The 21172-nt window shown below is 37.0% G+C and overlaps 1 protein-coding gene across 6 annotated transcripts in view; it reads right to left on the minus strand.

Annotated features, from left to right (window-relative positions):
- Nucleotides 1-7391: 7391 nt before the first annotated feature.
- Stxbp5 (syntaxin binding protein 5) overlaps nt 7392-21172 on the minus strand; it is a 175193-nt gene continuing 161412 nt past the window's right edge. For 3 of the 6 annotated variants that reach the window (XM_029565170.1, XM_017799044.2, XM_029565173.1), the window contains 2 exons: nt 14919-15139; nt 9605-12945 (listed from right to left, as the gene is read on the minus strand). In XM_029565170.1, coding sequence (XP_029421030.1) covers nt 12904-12945; nt 14919-15139 — 263 coding nt within the window. In that variant the 3' untranslated portion in view covers nt 9605-12903. Of the gene's footprint in view, nt 8688-9604; nt 12946-14918; nt 15140-21172 lie in introns of those variants that run through there. The other 3 variants (XR_003850096.1, XM_029565172.1, XM_029565171.1) reach the window with 3 other exon arrangements.

The following is a 21172-nucleotide window of genomic DNA, read 5'->3' on the forward strand; positions in this document are numbered from 1 at the left end:
TGTTAGCTGTGGGTTTGTTATATATGGCTTTAATTATGTTGAGATATGTTCCCTCCAGTCCAATTCCCTCTAGGACTTTGAACATAAATGCATGTTGAATTTTGTCAAAGGATTTCTCTGCACCTATTGAGATGACCATGTGGTTCCTGTCTTTGAGCACATTTATATGATTTATGATGTTATTGACTTAGGTATATTGAATGATCCCTGCATCTCTGGGATAAAGCCGACTTGATCATGATGGATGTTCTTTCTGATGTGTGTCTATATGCAGTTTGCAAGTATCTTGTTGAGAATTTTTGCATCTGTGTTCATTAAGGATATGGGTCTATAGTTTTCTTTTTGGCTGTATCTTTACCTGGCTTTGGTCCTGTGCATTCTTTTGACATCAGTGGTTCTCTGGCTGGAGTTTTAGAGTCTTATACATAACAGTTGTTCAGTGACTTTGTCCCTCTTGTAGCAGTGTACCGACATCATTAGAAATTCCATTTAGTGTCAATTATAATCACAGATAAAGGTCTCAATCTTATGTGTCAGGGCAAAACATGATTTAATTAGGGAATTGTTACTAACTACATTTTTAGACACTTATGATTATGGAAAATTCTTCTAAGTACTCAAAGTTACCTTATATTATAAGCCCCACCCCGCCACCTCCCAAGAAAACCATGCAAGTGAAATGACTGTAGTTGTATGAAAAGTGATGGCTTGTTAAAGACGAGCTGTACCTTTATCCCAGCACCTACGTCCGGTCTTAAATTTTACATCATTATAGTTTCTATTTTGCCTTATACTGAAGTCTGAGGATCACAGGTGCTTCCACCTGCAACTAGCCATAGGCCGGAGAGGAAAAAGAGAAGAGGTAGAATGAAATTAAAATGAGGCTCCTATGGATTGCAGTTTTTAGTTTCTCATCTACAGAGCTGCAATTTAAGGTTCCCCTCTGAGAGATTCTACAGTGCTCAGATAGAGGATCTGCTTGCATATTTCTAACCATCCTGTCATCTGATTTGGTATTGCCTGAGTTCCTGCCTTTGATTTGTATCTCATTAGCCATGGGGGCAACTTTAACTTAACAGCACATTAAATATAGATATGCAATAAAGAATATGAAATAGTACAGCTTGTTCCAGAATCTGAGTTTTGGGAGGAATTTTGGATATAGGAAAAGGAATAACCACTTGTTGAAAATAGATTCATTTTTTCCCAGGTCAGAGGACACCAAAAAGGGAATTTCAGGTTGTTTCTTGTATAACATATCTGTGCAAGTTGCTACACATTCATTTTAGTCTTCCTTATAAACCTGCTTCTCTTTCTCTCCATTCTTTAGCTTCCTCAGAATTGAATCCAAGTCCCCATGCATGTTAGACACATGCTCAATCACAAAGCCATATCCTTAGACCCAAAGCTGCTTGTCTCTTGTTTTGAATGAGCCTACCCGTGACTATCTTCTAAAGCAACAGAAAATCTGCACATGAACAAAGAAAGTAATTCTCATAAAAATATATCCATTCACTAAAACCCTGTACTAGACACATCTATCATCTATCTATCTCTCTGCCTATCATCTATCTATCTATCTATCTATCTATCTATCTATCTATCTATCTATCTATCTATCTATCTATCTATCTATCTATCTATCTATCTATCTATCTATCTATCTATCTATCTATCTATCTATCTATCTATCTATCTATCTATCTATCTATCTATCTATCTATCTATCTATCTATCTATCTATCTATCTATCTATCTATCTATCTATCTATCTATCTATCTATCTATCTATCTATCTATCTATCTATCTATCATCTATCTATTGATCCATCATCTTCTATCATCTATCTATCTATCTGTCTGTGTCTATCTATCCTATCCTATCTATCTATCTATCTATCTATCTATCTATCTATCTATCCATCCATCTATCTATCATCTTCTATCTATCATCTATCTATACCTAGTCAGATCCTGCAGAAAGTATGTGCTGTATCACACTCTATTCCACAGGTGTACTTTATAGTGTGTCTGTAGGGTTGGGATCAATTCTTGTTGATTAAAGGAAGAATCTAAGTTCAGGCGAATTTTATGCTTATAGAAATAAACGGCCTATTAAAAAAATCGGGCCTATACAAGAGCTAGACAGGTGATTTCCTCTTGGTGTAGAGAAACAGAACAGAGCTTTGAGCTTGAGCCTACACCTGCTCCACATGGGCTGTCTCCAAGGAGGTTCAATAATGTCATTCACTGGAAGAATAGAAGGATCAGGGCCCTGTTCTCCTTTGAAAGCAAGGAGGTACCACATCATGATGACATGGTTCAACAGAGGGACAAAGGAAGCTCCCCTAGCAGCCTGGAGCTAGCCAGGAGAGCTCCTTATCTGAGAAGGTGGAGAGAGCTCAGACTATTCTTAATATAGATACAGGAGGTAGTCTAGGGAAGAAAGGAAGGAAACATATTGAAGGTGCTGGCAGTTGGAAGTCTTCACGGGTATCCAGTGACTAAAGGCAAAAGGAAAGGCAGGGAGGACCATTTTGGGGGTTGTGGACTGGATTTCAACATCTTTTGAGTGTTGAATAAAGAATATAATCCATCAAGCTGGGTGTATATAGAATATGTCTTTTATCCCAACACTCCTGATGTGGAAGCAGGATTAGGAGTTGTAGGCTAGCCTGGGATACATAGCAAGACCCTGTCATAAACAGACAGAATGAAACTCTAAAGAATCTGTTTTCCATTTGTTGCATTAATTCATGAAATGGCCTTAGCCAAGAAGCTTTCTGTGATACACATGAAAGAGGCCATGCCTAGGAAAGTGAGACAGGACTCGGCAGAAGTTCGATCCTGCTCCCTCTCCCCCTTTGAGAGCAGAATCTAGGGCGGCAGATGGGTATGAGCAGACTGGGGTATAGGGTGTCTCCTTCCTTGTTCTTGCAGCAGTAAACACGTGCTGAGAGGCTACCTTAGCTCAGTCATGAGCACTTTTCTGTTAGTTTGAATTATTGTGTGTCAGTTAGTAACACTGTATTTGATACTATCCTGAGCCTTTGACCTTTATTAGCTTAATAATTTTTAGCATTTTACAGGCGAGGGAACTGAGGCATGGAGTTAAATACCCTGCTGGAGGCAGTGGCTGTGGAGGTGCTGGCTCACTGGCTCTGTCTGGGCTGGGAAAACGGTCTGTGAGCTGCGTCTTGCTCCCCACATTCTTACTTGGAGTCCTTCAGACAATCTTCTGAAGGTGTTGATTGATTTCATTCCTATGCAACATCTGACGGAAATGTGTGCTTACAAAAGTTAAGTAACTTAAATGTGCACTGTTGCTAAGCAGAAGAGGCCTCCAGTTAGGATCTGACTCTAAGGTCGCTCAGTTCTCTCCTAAAGAAAGTCTCATTGGTTTTTTGTTGTTGTTTTTGTCTTGTTTTGTTTTTAAAGATCTAGGGAGGATAGCTCAGCAGGTAAAGGCACTTGCCACCAAACTTGACGACTTGAGTTTCATTACCAGGACCCACGTGATGGGAAAAACAGAAACAGACTCCTGCAAGTTGTCTGACCTTCACACACAAACCATGGTCTCTAGACACATCATAAAAGTAAAGGAAAGTAAGGTTCTAAATTCAGGCAAAATTTATGTTTATAGAAATACTTTATAAGTGGTCCATGAAAGAAACACTGTTAACTATGCAATCACTAAACAATATAAAGTACTTATTTACTATACCAGGGAGAAAAATAATGGTACATATGAAATTGTAATGTTTATTAAAAAGTTGCCAGGCATTGGGATTTGGCTTGATGCTTATTTTAAAAGGCATAGTTATAGTACATTTACATCCTAGTGATGGTCTACAATAGATGCCGATGAACTAGCTCCCAGGAGCAACACAGCAAAAAAGAATTCTTTTGAAACTGAAGATGCTCATTAAATTCAAACATTTGAATTCATCGATTTTCACTAATCACTAATGGTTATTAGTGGTTTTGAGTCTGATCATAGTAATAATAGTAATAATACTGATCTTGATACAAAACTTGCTGCTTGTCTTGAAATTCAAATATATTTCTGATTCACAGTGCTAAGGAACTAATGCTTTTAAGATGATGAGGACCTGAGTTAGGCTCCCAGCAACCACACTGGTTGGCTCACAACCACCTCTAATCTAGCTTCAGGGGATCCAACACCCTCTTCTGGCCTCTATTGGCAACCCCTGCCCCATGTCATACATATACTTACAAACAGAAATTAATCTATTTTTAAAATCAATAAAGTCTGATGTTTGAATTCTAATTAGTTTTCTAATGATCTTCAGAGATTATAGATCCCATGTGAAGTAGGTAAAGCCAGCACTTAGTTCCAAGTTCTACAAATAATGAAACACTGAACTCAGTCTAATAGAGGTCAAGTGGCTTACAAAGTCATTAGTATTGATGGCAAACTTATAACAGAATGCTGGTCTTCATAAGCAGGCTTATGTGCCTGCTCTCTCTCTCTCCCTCCCTCCCTACACACACACACACACACACACACACCTTACATAGAACCATAAACAAACAGACTTGCCTATTAGCCAAAAATGTTGAGTTTTAGTTATCAGAAAAATCTGGAAGTTACCAGCAGACTGCTAGTAAGGTTATGAAATAAATATTAAATATGATTTAAGAATCTATATAATTTAGAATGACTTTATGCAAAAATCTACAGTGGTAGTCCTAATTCTTTCACTCAAAACCAAACTAATTTAAACAGCTAGACTTCAGTCTATGCTTTCAAGTATGCCCCATGGTGACATATTTGACAATGCCCTTGAATGGGAACACACAGGGGCAGGGTCTCAGTCTCTGGCAAAGGCTTCAAATATTAGATGCCTGGGCTATGGGGGAGGGTAAGTGCTTGAAGGGGAGGGTAGTTTGAAGGTGTCATATCTTAGGGAGTATTTTGGCAATTTGTTGGGACTTTAAGCTCGGTAATTATATGTTGCAGTATTTTTTAAAAATTACCGATTCCTTTCATTCATGTACGTTGTGTTGGATAGATGTTATATGGATTTAAAAAAATATATATGTCAGCAAGCACACTGCCCATAAAATTGCAGAATAGTCAAAGAGATACCCAAGTATCTGTGCTAGAGAAGCTGCTGCTTCTAGAGTATGGCTCCAGACCAGGGCTCTCAGTGTGGTCTGTACCAGCAGGATACAAGTTAACTCCTTAGGAATGCAAATTCTTACAGCTGCCTTTCCTCCAGGCTTACAGTACCAGAGAGTGCTAGCATGTGGGAAAAAGGGGTATTGGTCCAGAAGTTTGCTTTCTAGAGTTGTTTTTCCAGGAGACTGAGGCTCTAGTTTAATGATGGCTTAATCTAAAGGCATGCACAATTACATTTGGTTAAGGAATCATGCAAGGTCACGCCTGGTGTAGTCTCCTAACCTTTGTAGTAAGTGGTGGGATTTTCTGGAATATTGGAGCTGGAATGCTCAGATGTCATCTGGGGCTGCTGGCACAGGGCTTTCTATCCCCTCCCCTCCCTGGGGTTTTGCCTTTTAACATAGGTCTCAGCAGAGTTCCTGTAGGGTTAACTGCAATATCTGTGGAGATTTTGAGTGTTTGAAGGCTACAAGAGGTAGGGATCACATCATGATATTTATTATTAATTTATTTATATTTAGTCTTTTTGAGACTAGGTCTCCCTGTAGCCCCAGCTGGCCTGGAACTTGCTATGGAAGCCAAGCTGGCCTTGATCTCTGTGAGATCCACCTGCCTTTGCTGGGATAAAGGCATGCACCACCATGGATGATTCACATTATGATATTTATAAATATTTACAAATCTACGCAGTATTTAGGGATAGGATCTAAGAAACAGAATTTACAGTATTTTTTTTACTGAATGGGCAATGTTTGGTTAAAATCAAACTCACTAACTAGTAAGGCATCTGAGTTGAGGTGACAGACATGGTGATCAGGGATAGACAGACATGGAGGAAGCAGAGTGAGGTGGGAAGTCAGTGCAGACAGTACCAGGGTCTCCTTTTGGCAGGACAGGTACACAATATTAAACAAGAGCTCCAGTTTGGTGTTTAAAAGAAGTCCTCAGACTTCTTTGGTAGTAACATATATGGTGCTTTGTCTGAAATTTTGTTTTATTAAATAAATATGCATCCTACTTTTATGTTGTTTTTGAAAGCAGTTGTAAAAAACACTCTGTAGGGTTTATTTTTAGAAATAAACTTATGTAAGGTGACCCAAATTGAAGGCTAGAGTAGTTGTACAAGTTCTGAGTGATTAGAACATAAAGTATAGACAAGACAAAATTTGAAAATAACTCAGAAGTCTTTAAGTGCATTTTAAAAGCTTTGGTTGGGTACCTATGACAGCAATTTTTGGTACAGAACCTGAAAACAGCACAACAAGCAGTATCTTTAAAAGAAGAAAACCAGACTCTTCCTATGTACTCCTATGGACAGCTAAAATAACAAGTTTAATTCTATCCAAAGCAGTAAAGGACAGAGTGCCACTAGACAGGACACACTCAGAATAATTTTCTCTAAAAAGGCATGAGCAGAGATAGGAAGAAAATCTTATTTTCAAAGTTTTACTTGATTATGAAAGTGCTAAAACTTCTTTTGATATCAGATCAATACAGAATGATCTCTATTACTTATAAAACCTCAGGATGATGTCTGCTTCATAAGAATCATTAAGTTTTCAGATAAAAAAGTATCATGAAAAATGAACCTTTGAAAGCTTGTGGGTTCTCCCTTTTTAAAATTATATTCTAAGTACTTGTTCAAGGCTCACACAGTGAGACATGACTGCCACCATGTGGAACAGGCATGCATCACAGTTCATTCTATATAGTTCAAAGTCAGATAAACCTTGGATTTAGTCAGAGAACTGCCCTATTCTTCATTTTAAAATTCAATGGAAACAAAGACAACTTGGTCTTGAGACACTATTCCAGGTCTATTAATTGGATGTTAATTTTTGGTACAAGTATATACAGTGATACTGACAAATCTTAGCAAAATGCCAACTATGGAAACATCTGTATTTGTTAGCCTTACTTGAAAGATTTTCCATGGCGAACTCAAGCTGCTGCTCAAATATAGTGACTCAGAATCAGCATTTAGACAAGATCCTGAGTGTCATGTGAACATTCAGATCTAGCTCCATCTCCTACCCTCTCTAGACATCTACCACATGTGTAGGTGACTTTTACCCCAAATCCTAAATCAGTCATCTTACATGAATTACCCAATTAACTTGATTTTCCCCTTGGAAATGTGGCAACCTATTTTATTGGTTATTTTCTTCTACTAATGGGCTAATTCCACAATCCAAAAAAAATTAGAACAAAATATCCAGAGAAAGGGCTTTTTTTTTTAGTTCAGGAGAGATAAGAGTATTTTATTTTGCCCAGTAGGAGCCCTTCAGCAGAGACATTCACGTACATATATATCAACATTTCCCAGAAACATTAATTTATAATACATTTAAAAAAAATACCAGTTTATGGTATTTATTTACAAAAATATTTCATTACCTAATTTTAAACCTTTCGCTGTGATGACAGTTTTTTTTTTACTGATAAATTATAGGAATGCAAAACAACTACAAAGTTTGAACATTTTTAGTGTTTGCAATAGTGCTTTCTGAAATAAAACAGTGCACATATTTTTTTTTTTAAAAAAACATTTCAAAAGCATATTCCAGTAATTATCTTGAGATAGTTACTGGGATTGATCAAAAATAAAGGAGAGAAAGTGTATCAACTGAACACTGCAGTGTGGGGCAAAGGTACACACAGGCTAGCGCTCTAACCAAGCATGCCCTTGTGTACACAAGGCTGGGAAAAGGAAATCGTGGTCTTTTTACAGTTGTCTTTTGGCAACACACGTACAATGAACCAGCAGTGTAACTAGAAAGATTTTTTTCCTGATTCTCCCTACCATGTTGCAGAGGTCACGCCTAAAGTATCACAGCACTGTTTATTTACAAAGAAACGGAAAGAAATCAAACCACCATTTCTCATCTTCGCATCAACTTTTTATGTTGAGTTTGAAACTCATTACACTGCCTTCAATGGAAGCAAAGTTTAGATAACAAAAACAAATGGTAATATTAAAACAAACACACCGAACTCAAAAGAAGAGAATTCCATTGCGATTAATCTGTATTTTAAATGCCTGAGTCAAATGACCTACAATAAATGAAGATTTATTTACATGTTTTATATATAGTTTTAAACTGAGTCTCATTGCAAAATACTGGCAGTTCTGACATTCGTGGTTTTTCTGAAGAGAATATAAAGAGCATTTATAGAAGCTCTGCATGACTTCTCAATTTATAAATTAACTGTGCCTAATAATTTCAAGACGGTACTAGGAAAGCGATGGTACAAAATCTGTTAATTGGGAAGGAATTGAGACCATGTAGTTCAGCTAAGAAGGTAAGCTACTTTCCCTTTTTTGGAGCTTTAACAATTGTTTTTGTCCCCAGATGGCAGCATCGCAGGCAGTGAGGAGTGCGCTCACTGGGCAGAGCAGGCCGTTCCCGTACAGGCAGGCTGTACAGAAAGCAGGGCAGAGTGACGAGAGCAGTTCACGAGCTGTGGGCAGCAGCTTCACGTGAACTCAGCTTCACATCGGAAGAGCATCGGGCGTAATTTCAATCCAGGAGAACTAACGCTAAAAGGAAAAAGAAAAAATGGAAAACCAAAAACGGCATTTTATGACATAGGAGTGTTCTTTTTCAAAGTAAATACATATTAAAAAGCCTAAGAATAGGCTTCAAGTATCAAACTGATAAGGAACCAATTCTATAAACTACAAAATAAAAACCGTCATTGACAAAAATACATAAACTCTGTTTTCATTTTTGGAAATTTATTTTTTAAAAAAGGTAGAAGAAAATACCTGGAAAAACTATTTTAAATATATATGTTTTAAAACAATAATTAAGGTATGCATCCAACACCAAGCTGTAGCTATTGAGAAAGATTTTAAAATTATTATTGTGGGCATTTCTCCTCAAAATAAAATTAATATTTGAAAATATTTAATAGAGGGTTTTAAAAACCATATTAATTGTATTTTTCTTGTCATGTGTTTGTGTTAAGACTTTTAAATGATGCATGGTTTTTTTAAAAATTGTATCTTGATATGAGATATCAATATTTCTTATTATAAGCTTAAAACATAACTTTTGTATGGAAAATATACATACTTTTTAAGTACTTTGACTTAACAAGTTCACCATTTTTAAAATTAAGGAGTACATTTATAAAAATTCCATTTTAAAACTAAAAGCATATTCTCTAGCAATATATAAATATAACATGTTACTACATGATTGTAAAACAATTCTGAAAGTGTCCCATAATTTAAGACCTAGAACACTAAAACAAACAGCAAATAATTTCTTTAAAATCTTTAAAAGCTATATAAAACCCTCTTACAGGTTTTAAAACTGATCAGTTTAAGGTGCAGCTAGCAGCGTATTCATGATTTTGGTATGTTTTCTATACATGTCTCAATTTAAACTGAAAAAAAAACACAGATTAAACAATAAAAAGTTTTCATTACCTAAAAAAGTGCAGAAAAAATTCAAGTTTAAAGTTCATTGCTCTTTATTTTTGCAGAAACAAATAAACAAAATTCCCCAAGTTAAAATAATCTTCGCCACAAAAAAATTTACCTTTGGATATAGCTTTACTAATGTTGCATGCGAAATGCCTTAAGCAAAACACAGATGGTGTGAATACAAAACTCAGGGTGAAACATGGAACTCCGTGGTGTCGTCCACAGTCTTCAGTTCCGCAGCCATCTCCCAGCATCCCCCTCAACCTAAAAGTAGGTAACACTTTCAGACTTGTTTCAAACACTCACATATACTTGATCTTAGCTTCGAGAGAACCAACAAGTGACAAGTTCTAAGTAAAGGAGAAGCTCCTGGAAGTAGGATTCTCGATGAAACGGAAATCCACCTGCGCACAGTGGTAGACGCAGCAGTGTTGTTCTCCATAAAACCCCCAAATTAAGACATTAACAAAGGCTCTTCTGAATTTACAACCAATATTTTAGAAACACAGTATGATTCAAATGCAAACAAGTATTAAGATGATGCAATATTTCAAATGTATATATAGATTTTGACAGAATATAAGATTTCAAATAACATTCTAAGACAATATACACAGATTTTAGTTTGCAAACTCAAATGAACTAGATAGGTGGGGTACACAAAGGGAAATCACTTCCTGTTGACAAACAGCTAATCAAGGAATACTTTAACTTCAGAATCAAGGACAGATGTGACCAGTGTTGAGAGAAAATATACACGCACAAATTTATGAATTCTTTGTTAATTTTCTGATATTTTCTATTTTGACTATTTTTTCTTTTTGGTTAGCTTTCCTGAAATTTTTGCTTGCTGGTGACTACTGCCTTTTTCATCAAAAGAGAAAGACAGAAAAGAGAGAGAGAGAGAGAGAGAGAGAGAGAGAGAGAGAGAGAGAGAAAAAAAAAATTATTTCTTAGCTCACCTTAAATACCCTGGGTTAGTTATAATAGACTGTTTCCTATTTACAGACAGAATCAAGCATAACTCTGAGAAACTTATTTTCTATATTCAAAAATATTTTTATACTTTCTATCCTAGCCTCTAGCTCACTGTGCACAATATGTAGATTTATTTAAAAATGAATCAAATAATTTAAAATTATAAATTAAGAAGTTCTTATAAAATCCATCTCAGGTAAATACATCTACGTCTCTATTAGTACGTAATTACAAGTTTGATTCATTTTATATACAACAGGAAAAAGTGACTATAAAAATGAACTTGACATACAAATAACAGCAAATTAAAAAGCTGATGCTCATACATCCTTCCACATGGTTGCGGTGTCAACCAGTATATCAATTTAGTCATTACTTCTCAACATTTGAAAACTCTGTAACTCTTGACTTTATTGATATTCATAAAACTATACCTTTAAAAAGGACCTAAACTTTCATATGAGGTATCATGGAACATGGGCTTAAGGACAATATATAATGCAAATTAAGCAATTTGTAAATTGCTGAATGTTCACCAGAGAGCTGAAGTGAAACAGAAATGTTATCCACTTTCTACAGATTCAAAACTTTTGAAAATGATAGTGGTTTTAAAACATTTTTGCCTTGATCAATGATCTTTATCACATATATTTAGTCTCTACCCCATGCTACTTAAATTTTGATGTAAACGTTTATATCAAGTAGTGCACATTGTAAAATGTAAACAAAAGCTTTATTAATGGAACGAGGAAAGAGAAGGTACATAACAGAGTGTGTAAAGAAGGGAAGGTGCTCTGCAGACCTGAAGGTCCTTGCCACATGGAACGAATGAGAAAACAACCACGTCTTCTGTCAATTTGTGCTCTGTTTATCTCTTAATGAAAAAGGAAAACTACTAAAAAGTTTTTCACAGAAGACAATATTTAAATTTCATTAACATTAATTTGAATGCTTCCAGGTCACTCCCTCTGTGAAGCTTTTACAGTGCTTACTCTTAGACTGGCCTACTTACTTCCTGATACCTGGGGTGCTTTCTCTCCCTCTGTAATGCTACTAAGGAACCAATCACTCATTGTCCAATGGGCATTAATTAATCTCTATTACAGAAATAATTTAGTTACCCAAGTGTACATATTTTTTCTTTCCTTTTTGCTTTTAATATCTTGAAAGAATATGTACAGATTTATAGAATATTTCTACAGAAAATATTTTGTAGGTCATCTGACTAGACTCTTATGTAGTACTAACAAAAAATGCTTGTAGTTTCCATGCGACAGCATGTGCACTAAGATTGTACTGGCTCATCTCCTGAGTGTATTGGAAATGTCAGCAAATAAAGGACATTTTAAAAAGGGAGCTGAGTATTTCACTGAAATAAGGAAACATTGTTGTTTTAGCAATTTTAATTAAATAATGCAAAGGTACATTTGGTTAAACATTTTATAAAAATTCAAGCAAAATTAAAAACTTAGCCAATTTCAACTTTTCTACAAATTTAAACAGTAACCATTTTAGTCAGTTACCTTTATCTGAATCAATGAGAACCGGGACAAAAGACAATGAAGTATTCTCCTCACCACAATGGAGGCTTTTCTCACTTTCCACACTGTTTGGCTACTACATGGAAACTTCCAGAAGATGAGCAACTCAGTCATGCTCTACACTTTTCTTTTCAATGAAAAGTGATGTATCGCAGTTTCGCTTTTGACAATATGAACTGAACACAAGTACATAATAACAAATCAAGGGTAGTGCACACACAAGTCAACTGTGTGTATGCTGTGATTATTTAAAGCCCACCCTTCAGCTTAGTCTAAAGTATGGTAACAAACAGTTTGTTTCTTTCCCACTAAGGATACTGATGACCAATCAGTTTAAGAGAGGGTCCACGACAGCTGCTCATAATCCAGTCCAGTGACACAAAGGACCCTTGTTCAGCTTGGGAATTTCTGACTTATTGCCTCTCCCCCCAGTCAGATCAAACACTGATGGCAGATACAACAGCACAGACTCTTTTGGCATATGAAAGTTTAAATAGAGGAATGATCCAAGGACTAGTCCCTGCCACGTTTCAACATTCCTTTGTTTCTTCATCTGTCACATGTGACCTGTTAGGTTCCCCTTTGTCAACTCCCAGTCAGCACACACCACATCTTCCAGCTTGTGTGTGTCAGCTCCTCTTAAGTAAAGCCATGTGACTGAGGTAAAACAGTGCATGATTGTGCTAGGAAAGAACAGTTGTCAGTGATGAGCATCCTTTTCATGTTAACTCTCCTAAATAAACCAATGAAATCAAAAAGGAGATTTCCTTTCTCGCTGAAGCTGGACTTACTGGATCTGGCCGTCAGAACTGGTACCACTTCTTATCTTTGTATTTCAGCATCATCTAAAGAGAAAAAAAAAACAAACAACAACAATAACAAAAACATGTTTTCATAATGCCAAAATACTACTTATAATTGGTATCTGTAAAGCACAGTATTTTGAGACATTCTGGACTATTATATGTTGTTTACTTCAGATCAATTTCTTTAAAGCAGTAAGAACAGTTCCAATTAGATACAAAATGGTCTTATTTATTAAGGACTCACCTTAAAGGTATTGGAATTTCTCTTAGTTGTATCATAATTTCTTTCTGATATGTGACACAATTTGGTGACATAGCAAGTAACTTAAAAATAAGGCAATTACAAAGTCTTTAATTTGAACTAAAAATAATGCTTAAAAGGATTAGGAAATGAAAAGCTGAAAAAATTACTGCCATCTCAAATTTCCTAAATCCCTGCTATGAACCAGCTACCGAATTACACATTTGCTCTTGATTTCATTTGATCTGGACAACAAAACAGATGTATTACTTTTCTCCCCACTGTATAAATGAAGAACTTAAGGTTTGTAGGTTTGAGTCAAGGTTAGTTAGCAGGATGGTGAACCTGGACATCCTGAATTCAGGAGTCCACGAACATAAGCCATACCAAGCTCTTGTCTTCATTAGACTCAGTGTATGTGAGGAACAGCACCTGGAAGGGAAGGGCTACTGACTAGTACCAGTGCTTTCTGTTATGCACGATGTACAAAGACTGTGAAACTGATCCAAGTGCTGTATGCCTGAATGGATCACATAGTCAGCACATGGTTATGACAACAAAAATCCCATCCTACATGGGAGGTTATCAGCTAACATCTGAGGTATCTGTGGACACTGACCAAGTATTCACAAAAGAACTCTGATGCTTTGGACAAATATCTCCCAGGCTGTTACTTCCTGGATATATTCAAAAGATGACTTTTGGTTGAAAAAATTAAAGAAAAGCTAGTATTATAGGCTGGATGCACAAATATAAACATAACTTTGATGCTGTTCATTCAAGACAAGAACCTAAAATATCCTCAAAGGCCAGTCTAGGAAGTAAATATGGGAAGTAACCCAGTCCAAAGCATGAAGCAGTGGTAGATGTGTGCAAAAATGATATATATGTATTTTACATGAAGGCTTTTATGTTTTTTTTTTTAAATTTTAAGGTTTTTCTTTTGTTTTTATTTTTATTTTTTTATGACAGGGTCTCTCATAACCCCAGCTGGCCTGGACCTGCAAAAATGATATATGTATTTTACATGAAGGCTTTTATGTTTTTTTTTTTTAAATTTTAAGGTTTTTCTTTTGTTTTTATTTTTATTTTTTTATGACAGGGTCTCTCATAACCCCAGCTGGCCTGGACCCTCATTATGTAGACCAGGCTGGCCTCAATCTCACAGAGATCTTTCTGCCTCTGCCTCCCAAGTGCTGGGATTAAAGGCATACACCACCATGCGTATTTTAAGCTTACTTTTTAAGGACTAATGTACTAGTCAACAACATATAGTTGTCTGAGTATTGTTTGAGGATCCCTACTTTATGGCATCTGTTTTTGAGATCCATCATAACTTCTGAATTCATTGCAAAAAATATTCTACTACATCTGCATGAATTCATTGCAAAGAATATTCCAGTACATGTGCATATGTATTAGGCTACAAGAGAGACTCAAAATGCTAACCCACTTTGTTATTTAGATCTACTTGGGAGAATCTAGGAGACATGGTTTTCTTTTCAGGAACAAGGTAGTTAGCAGACTGAGGAATTAAGGAAGGCTAGCATGTTTATTGTGGTTCTAAAAGTGGGCATGCTCTTTCAAAATCTGTAAACTTAGGAAGTCAAAACCTACTGAGATTCTTGTAATGGTTTCCTCTGGTGATAAAATCAGGAATTTGCAAATGTACAAAGGACATATCTGTAGAATATAACAGATACGAAAATGTGGTCATTTTTATATGCGCTTCATCAGCTTTTTCATGTAACTGACTGCATGACAGACATACCTCATGAGCATGTTTGGAGAATGAATCTGCACTGGATAGCATAGCTGCAGTTCTCTCTTCCAAATCACTAAGCTTCTGCCCTCTTTCATCCAGGGCCAACCTGGCACGTGCTAATTCCCCGACAACTCCGGAAGCTGCTCCTTTCACACCTTCAATTCCCCCAGGACCTGGGATGTGCTGTGCAAGGCTCCTTGAGGCCTTCCCCGAAGATGACTCTCCAACTGGAAAGTTTTGATAAATTAGAGCAGAATAGCAAATAAGAATCCTATTACACGGAGGCAATAAAATATATAGTTTTTGCCCGGGGTGGTGGCGCACACCTTTAATCCCAGCATTTAGGAGGCAGAGGCAGGTAGATGTCTCTGAGCTTGAGGCCCAGCCTGGTTTATGTAGTGAGTTCCAGGCCAGCTGGGGTTACAAACCTTGTCTCAAAAAAAACCAAAAACACAACCAACCAACAACTAACTTCTAGAGTGCCGATACAATTAGAATACTTATATTTAACTTCAAAATATACTTTTATTATGATGGTATAAATTATTTATAAATAATTTTCCAAAACATGCAAAACTACAATGTACCCTTAAAAATACTCCAGTCTCTCCAAGTTCATACAGCACAACCTGGGAAAACAGGGATGATGGTATTTGCTAAAATGAGGAATGGGCAAAATGACACGTTTCATAACAAATTTACTCTTCAGGTTGCATAATATTGAAGTTTATAAATTTTAAGATACTTATATTTAAATATAAAGATATAAATTTGAATGCACAGATTTGATTTGGTGTACTTATTTGACACTTATTTTATAAAAATATTATGCTTAGTTTCAAAAGTATTGTTTTGGTATCCAAATACCTATGGACATGCTATGTCTCCATTTCCTTCTTTACATTTAAATAGATAAAGTTGTATTTTCCTTTAAAATTCCCTGTTTCCCGCTTCCCTTCATAATCCAGACCGTGATTACCTGGCACTTAGATCATTGCAAGTCTTAAATTCTTTGGAAGGCATATCCCATTATTGCCCTTTCCTTCAGCGTGCATTTCTTTGGCTGAACTGTATCTCATGACCCACAAAACTGCCCCTCACACACTATCCATTTTCAGAGTGCATGTCTCCACCACTGCCAAAGAAGAAGTCACCTGTTAGCAGTGACCACTCCTCTTCTTACTCTGACTCAGTCACGGTCTCTATCCGCCCTCCACAAACGCTGCGTACATGTATTTCTACAGCATACGGCCATTCGTGGCTGGCTTCTTTCATGGATAGTGACCCAGTTCATCTGTGAGCACCCCGTGTCAGTACTTCATCTCTTTTTCTGGCTGAACAACATTTTATGGATACAGTACACTTTGTGTATTCACTCATCAACGAATGGACATTCGGGTAGTTTCCACCTTTTGGCTTACTATGAATAATGCAATCATGAATATTTGAGGAAGATTTTGTGTAAACATACATTTCCAGTTCTCTTGGGTATACATACCCAGAGCAGAGGTGGTGCATCAAAAGCAAGTCTACCTTTAACTTTCTGTAGTTTTACTGGCCAGTTTTGTAAAGAGGACAGATGGTTTTCATTCCCACCAGCAACATGCAAGAGCTCCAGTTTCCCCACGTCCTTTCCAATGCTTGCTGTGGTGTCTTTCTATCACAGCCATTCTGGTGAATATGAAGTGACATCTCACTGTGGCTTTGATTTGCCTTTTATGAATGATGTCAAATATCTTTTGAATGCCTATTGATCAAGTGTATCTTTTCTTGAAAAAGAAATTCAAACATTTGGCTCATTTCAACATTGGGTTATCTTTCTACTATCGAATTATGAGTTCTTTATATATCCCGGACATTAGCTCTTATCAAATATCAGATATATTTACTTATTTTTGTCCTGTTCTTTGTCTCCTTTACTTCTTGCTATTTATTTTATGAAGCATGAAGTTTTGGCCTTGATGAGCTCCAATTTATCTCTTTTATTCTTTAGTTGCTTATGATTCAGGCTGAGAAACACTGCCTAATCCAAGGTGACAAAGATTTATACCTTTGTTCACTTCTGGAGTTTTGTATTTTAACTCTCACATTGAGGTTCCTGATCTTTTGAATTAATTTTTTTTCATGTGGATATTTACTTGTACAAATCAAGTGACTGTAAATGCTGTAGGCTTATTTTTAGACTCTCAAGTATATTCCATTTATGTCTATATCTACCTTCATGTCAATATCCTATTGTCTTGATGACTACAGTTCTGCATTATGTTTTTAAAAAATATTTTTATTTTATGTGTAGGAGTGTATTGCCTGCATGTATGTAAGCACATCCATGTTGTGCAATGTGTGTGGGGATCAGAAGGGGTGTTGAAACACCTAAAACTGGAGTTACAGATGGTTGTTAGCTGCCATGTGGGTCCTGGGAACTGAACCTGGGTCCTTTGCAAGAGTAGCCAATTCTCTTAACTGCTGAGCCATCGCTCTGGTGCCGCTTTGTAAGTTTTGAGATTGGAATGTATAATCTCTGGCTTTTTTTCTTCTACCTCTTTTATTTAAAATATTTTATTTATTATTTTTATGTGTATGAGTGTATTGCCTGCATGCATGTAAGTGCACCTGTGTCATGCAATGCCCGTGGAGGTCAGAAGGGAGTTTCAGATCCTCTGGAACAGGAGTTACAGATGGTTGTTACCCTCCATGTGGGTGCTGGGAATCAAACCCAGGTCTTATGTAAGAGCAGCAGTGCTTAACCACTGAGCAATCTCCCCAGGCCTTGTTTTCTTCAATTTTTAAATCTCTCTCTCTCTCTCTCTTTCTCTCTGTGTGTGTGTGTATTTCTTCTTCCTTTTCATATGAATCTTGGAAACAATTTATTGTGTTATGCAGAAATCCAGTTTGGTTTTGATGGGGATTGTTTAAATCTGCTTGAGGAACAGCACTGATATCTCTTAGCATGACAGAGTACTTCAATCCAAGAACGGAGGTGTTGCTCCATTTAGCTAGTAATTTCTTTAAATAATATCCTCAGGTTTTTAAAATGTATATGAGTGTATTGCCTGTATGTATGTAAGTGCACCCATGTCCTGCAATGCCCACGGAGGTCAGAGAGGGATTCAGATCCCCTGAAACTGGAGATATGGAGAGTTGTTAGTCTCCATGTGGGTGCTGGGAACCGAACCTGGGTCCTCTGCAAGAGCAGCCCGTGCTTTTAACTGCTGAGCCATCTCTCTAGCCCCATGTTCTCAAGTTTTTAGTGTATATGTCTTCCAATTCTTTTGTTAAATTATTTCCAAGTGATTTTTTTATGGTATGATAAAGAGAATTGTTTCCTTAATTGCATTTTTGGGTTATTCATTGTTATAAAGAAATACAGCTGACTTTTTAATACTGATCTTATATCCTTCAACCTTGCTAACTTGTTTATTAGCTTTAAACTTTTTTGGTTGGTTTTCTTCGGATCTTCTAAATCAAGATTATATCATCTACAAATAGAGACAATTTTCCTTCTTCTATTCTATTTACTTCCTTTTCTTGTGTGATGACTCTGGTTTGTGCCTCTAGAACACTTACGAAAAGAAATGGCAAGAGCCCTCTGAACTTCCACATAAATCTGCTATTAGCCACATTCTAGCGGAGGGTTTTGATCAGATTTTCATTATCTATGTTTATAGATATGTATGCATGCACATACATCTATACTGTTGTATAAGTTTCCTTGATTTGGGACATTCCTTCCAGGAGGGAGAGCGAAGCTTATGAGACTCGGGAAGTAAACAAAACTTCACACGTCTAGGAAAGCAGGAAATTGGAAGATTCTCTAAGGCCCCTCCGCAGCTTTGTAAGGAGGAGAGCTTCTGAGAAAGTGCTTCCCTGAACTGGGGGGCTGCCTCAGCTGAGCAGAGACCTCCAGGGATGCAGCTTTCAAGTCACCAACTGTTGGGGTGGGCTTTTCAGTGATGCAGCTGCTTCTGAGTTATCCTCCTTGTCATAACCCCTGTGCATACTCCTGTTAGTAACCCCCATAAAAACACACTGGTTCCCCATGTTGGACTCTCATTATTTTTGTCTGTTATGGGGTTCCCCTTCTGGAGTAAATAGATACGTGTGTTGTATCTACCCTGGAAAAGTCTCTTACACAACATATGCATTTGTGGAGAACTCATGCTTTCCATGAACTCAGTATACGTATCCATCTGAATCTTCTTTTAACTTCTCTCAACAAAGTTGCATTTTTTAAATATTCCCAAAGGAGGCTCTGAAAACTTTCTATTAACATTCTTTCAAATCTATCTATCTATGTATCTCTCTATGTATCTATGCATACATCCAGCCATCCACACATCCATTCACCCATCCATGGTAGGGAAGTCTGCACTGAAGATATATCCCCAACCTAGCTTTTCTAAGAAGTTAATTGTTGTAGGCAGAAAATGTCACCTTTTTCAAGGTGGTCACACTTTAATTTCTTGAACTCAGGAATATATCACCTTATAATAGAAAAGGAACTTTTCAGATGACTAAGCTAAGAATCTAGACACGATTTTTTAATTGCATCTGTATGAGTGTATTGCTTGCATGTATGTAAGTGCGCCCGTGTCGTGCAATGCCCACAGAGGTCAGAAAAGGGCTATCCCTGCACTATCTAGGAGAGCCCAGTCTAATCACAGGACTCCTTATAATTGAGGTCCTTTTAGTAGGGAGAGAGAAACGTGGTAAGAAAAACAGACATGACATTGCTTTGCACAGTGACAAAGGCAGCAGAAGGCAAGAGTACAGATGGCATCAGAAGCTGGTAAAGGGCAGGAGACAACAGATTCTTCCCCAGAGCCTCCAGTGAAGACCACAGGGCTGGCAAGACCAGGAAGAACTATGCTGCTTTCTAACGCACAGAACTGAAGTCTAGGAAATTGGGTTGCTTAAAGTCAGTAGGTTTGTTGTAAGATTTAAGAGCAGTAATAGAAAACTAAATACAAACAATAACTGATAAAATTTCATTTTTAATTTTTGTGTACTATTGTCTGCTAAACTTCTTTCCTTTTTTGATATATTTATTTATTTTGATTTTATGTGCATGAGTGTTTTGCCAGCATGTATGTATGAGGACATGAGATAACCTGGACCTACAGTTACAGATATGGGTACTGGGAACCAAATGTGGGTTCTTCACAAGAGCAGTCAGTGCTCTTAACCAATGAGCCATCCCTCCAGCCCCCAAATCTGTATTGCTAACAATTTAGCTACAAAATCTTTCGAGCTGTCTAAATACATGACACTATCAATCATTTGCAAATGACCTTTCAGTGTTTTATTTCTTATTACTGTAAATTTTCTCTTCTTTCTTATACCTTGTAGGAACTCAGATATAAGGGTGAATGTATACAACAGCAGGAATATCTAAGTTCCTGACCTTGAAAAAGGTGAAAAGGAAAAGCTTTTAATGTTCTGGCATAGATTCCTGGTACAAACCAAACATGGCCTTGGCATATAATCTTTACTAAGGAATGTGAGATTTGACATATTTTCTAATTTTTTGAGAGGGTATACAGGTCTATAAATTATACTCTTAAAAATTATTATTTTTTAATTGCATCTATATGAGTGTATTGCTTGCATGTATGTAAGTCCACCAGTGTCGTGCAATGCCCACAGAGGTCAGAAGAGGGCATCAGATTCCCTGGGAACTGGAGTTACAGACAGGTGTTAGCTGCAATGTAGGTCCTGGGAATCGAACTGGAATCCTCTGCAAGAGCAGCCAGTACTCTTAACCACTGAGTCATCCCTCCAGCCCTCTGCAACCCACTTTGCCACATCCCTAGACCAAAATATTTTCTTAGTTTTTTTCTAAATACATATCCTCATATTTAGAGACAAGTGTACCTTTCACCCCTCATCAAAGAAGCTTCTTTTTGCAACATATGAAAACTACTGCAGAGTTCCAGAACTGGTCAAATACAGAGAGTAAGTGTCTGTGAGATGCTTAACCCTAGGTGACACATCTTTAATGCAAATTCTATACATAGGATGGATCAATCTCTCAACTCTCACTGAGAAGTTTCCTTATGCAGCAGATGGTGATTAACACAGAGACCCACAATGTGCAGAGAACAAGAGGCCACAGATTGCCTATTCCTGAATAGAACACCTATTTCAAATGTCCATTTTCCAAGGCTCAAGGACTATTGTGGAAGAGGAAGTAGAAAGATTGTATGAGCTAGAGTAGGTGGATGACCACAAGGAAACAGTTTTCCAGACAGCTTAACGGT

Source organism: Nannospalax galili, unplaced genomic scaffold, assembly GCF_000622305.1.
Source record: "Nannospalax galili isolate Female #2095 unplaced genomic scaffold, S.galili_v1.0 scaffold377, whole genome shotgun sequence".
Taxonomy (NCBI): Eukaryota; Metazoa; Chordata; class Mammalia; order Rodentia; family Spalacidae; genus Nannospalax; species Nannospalax galili.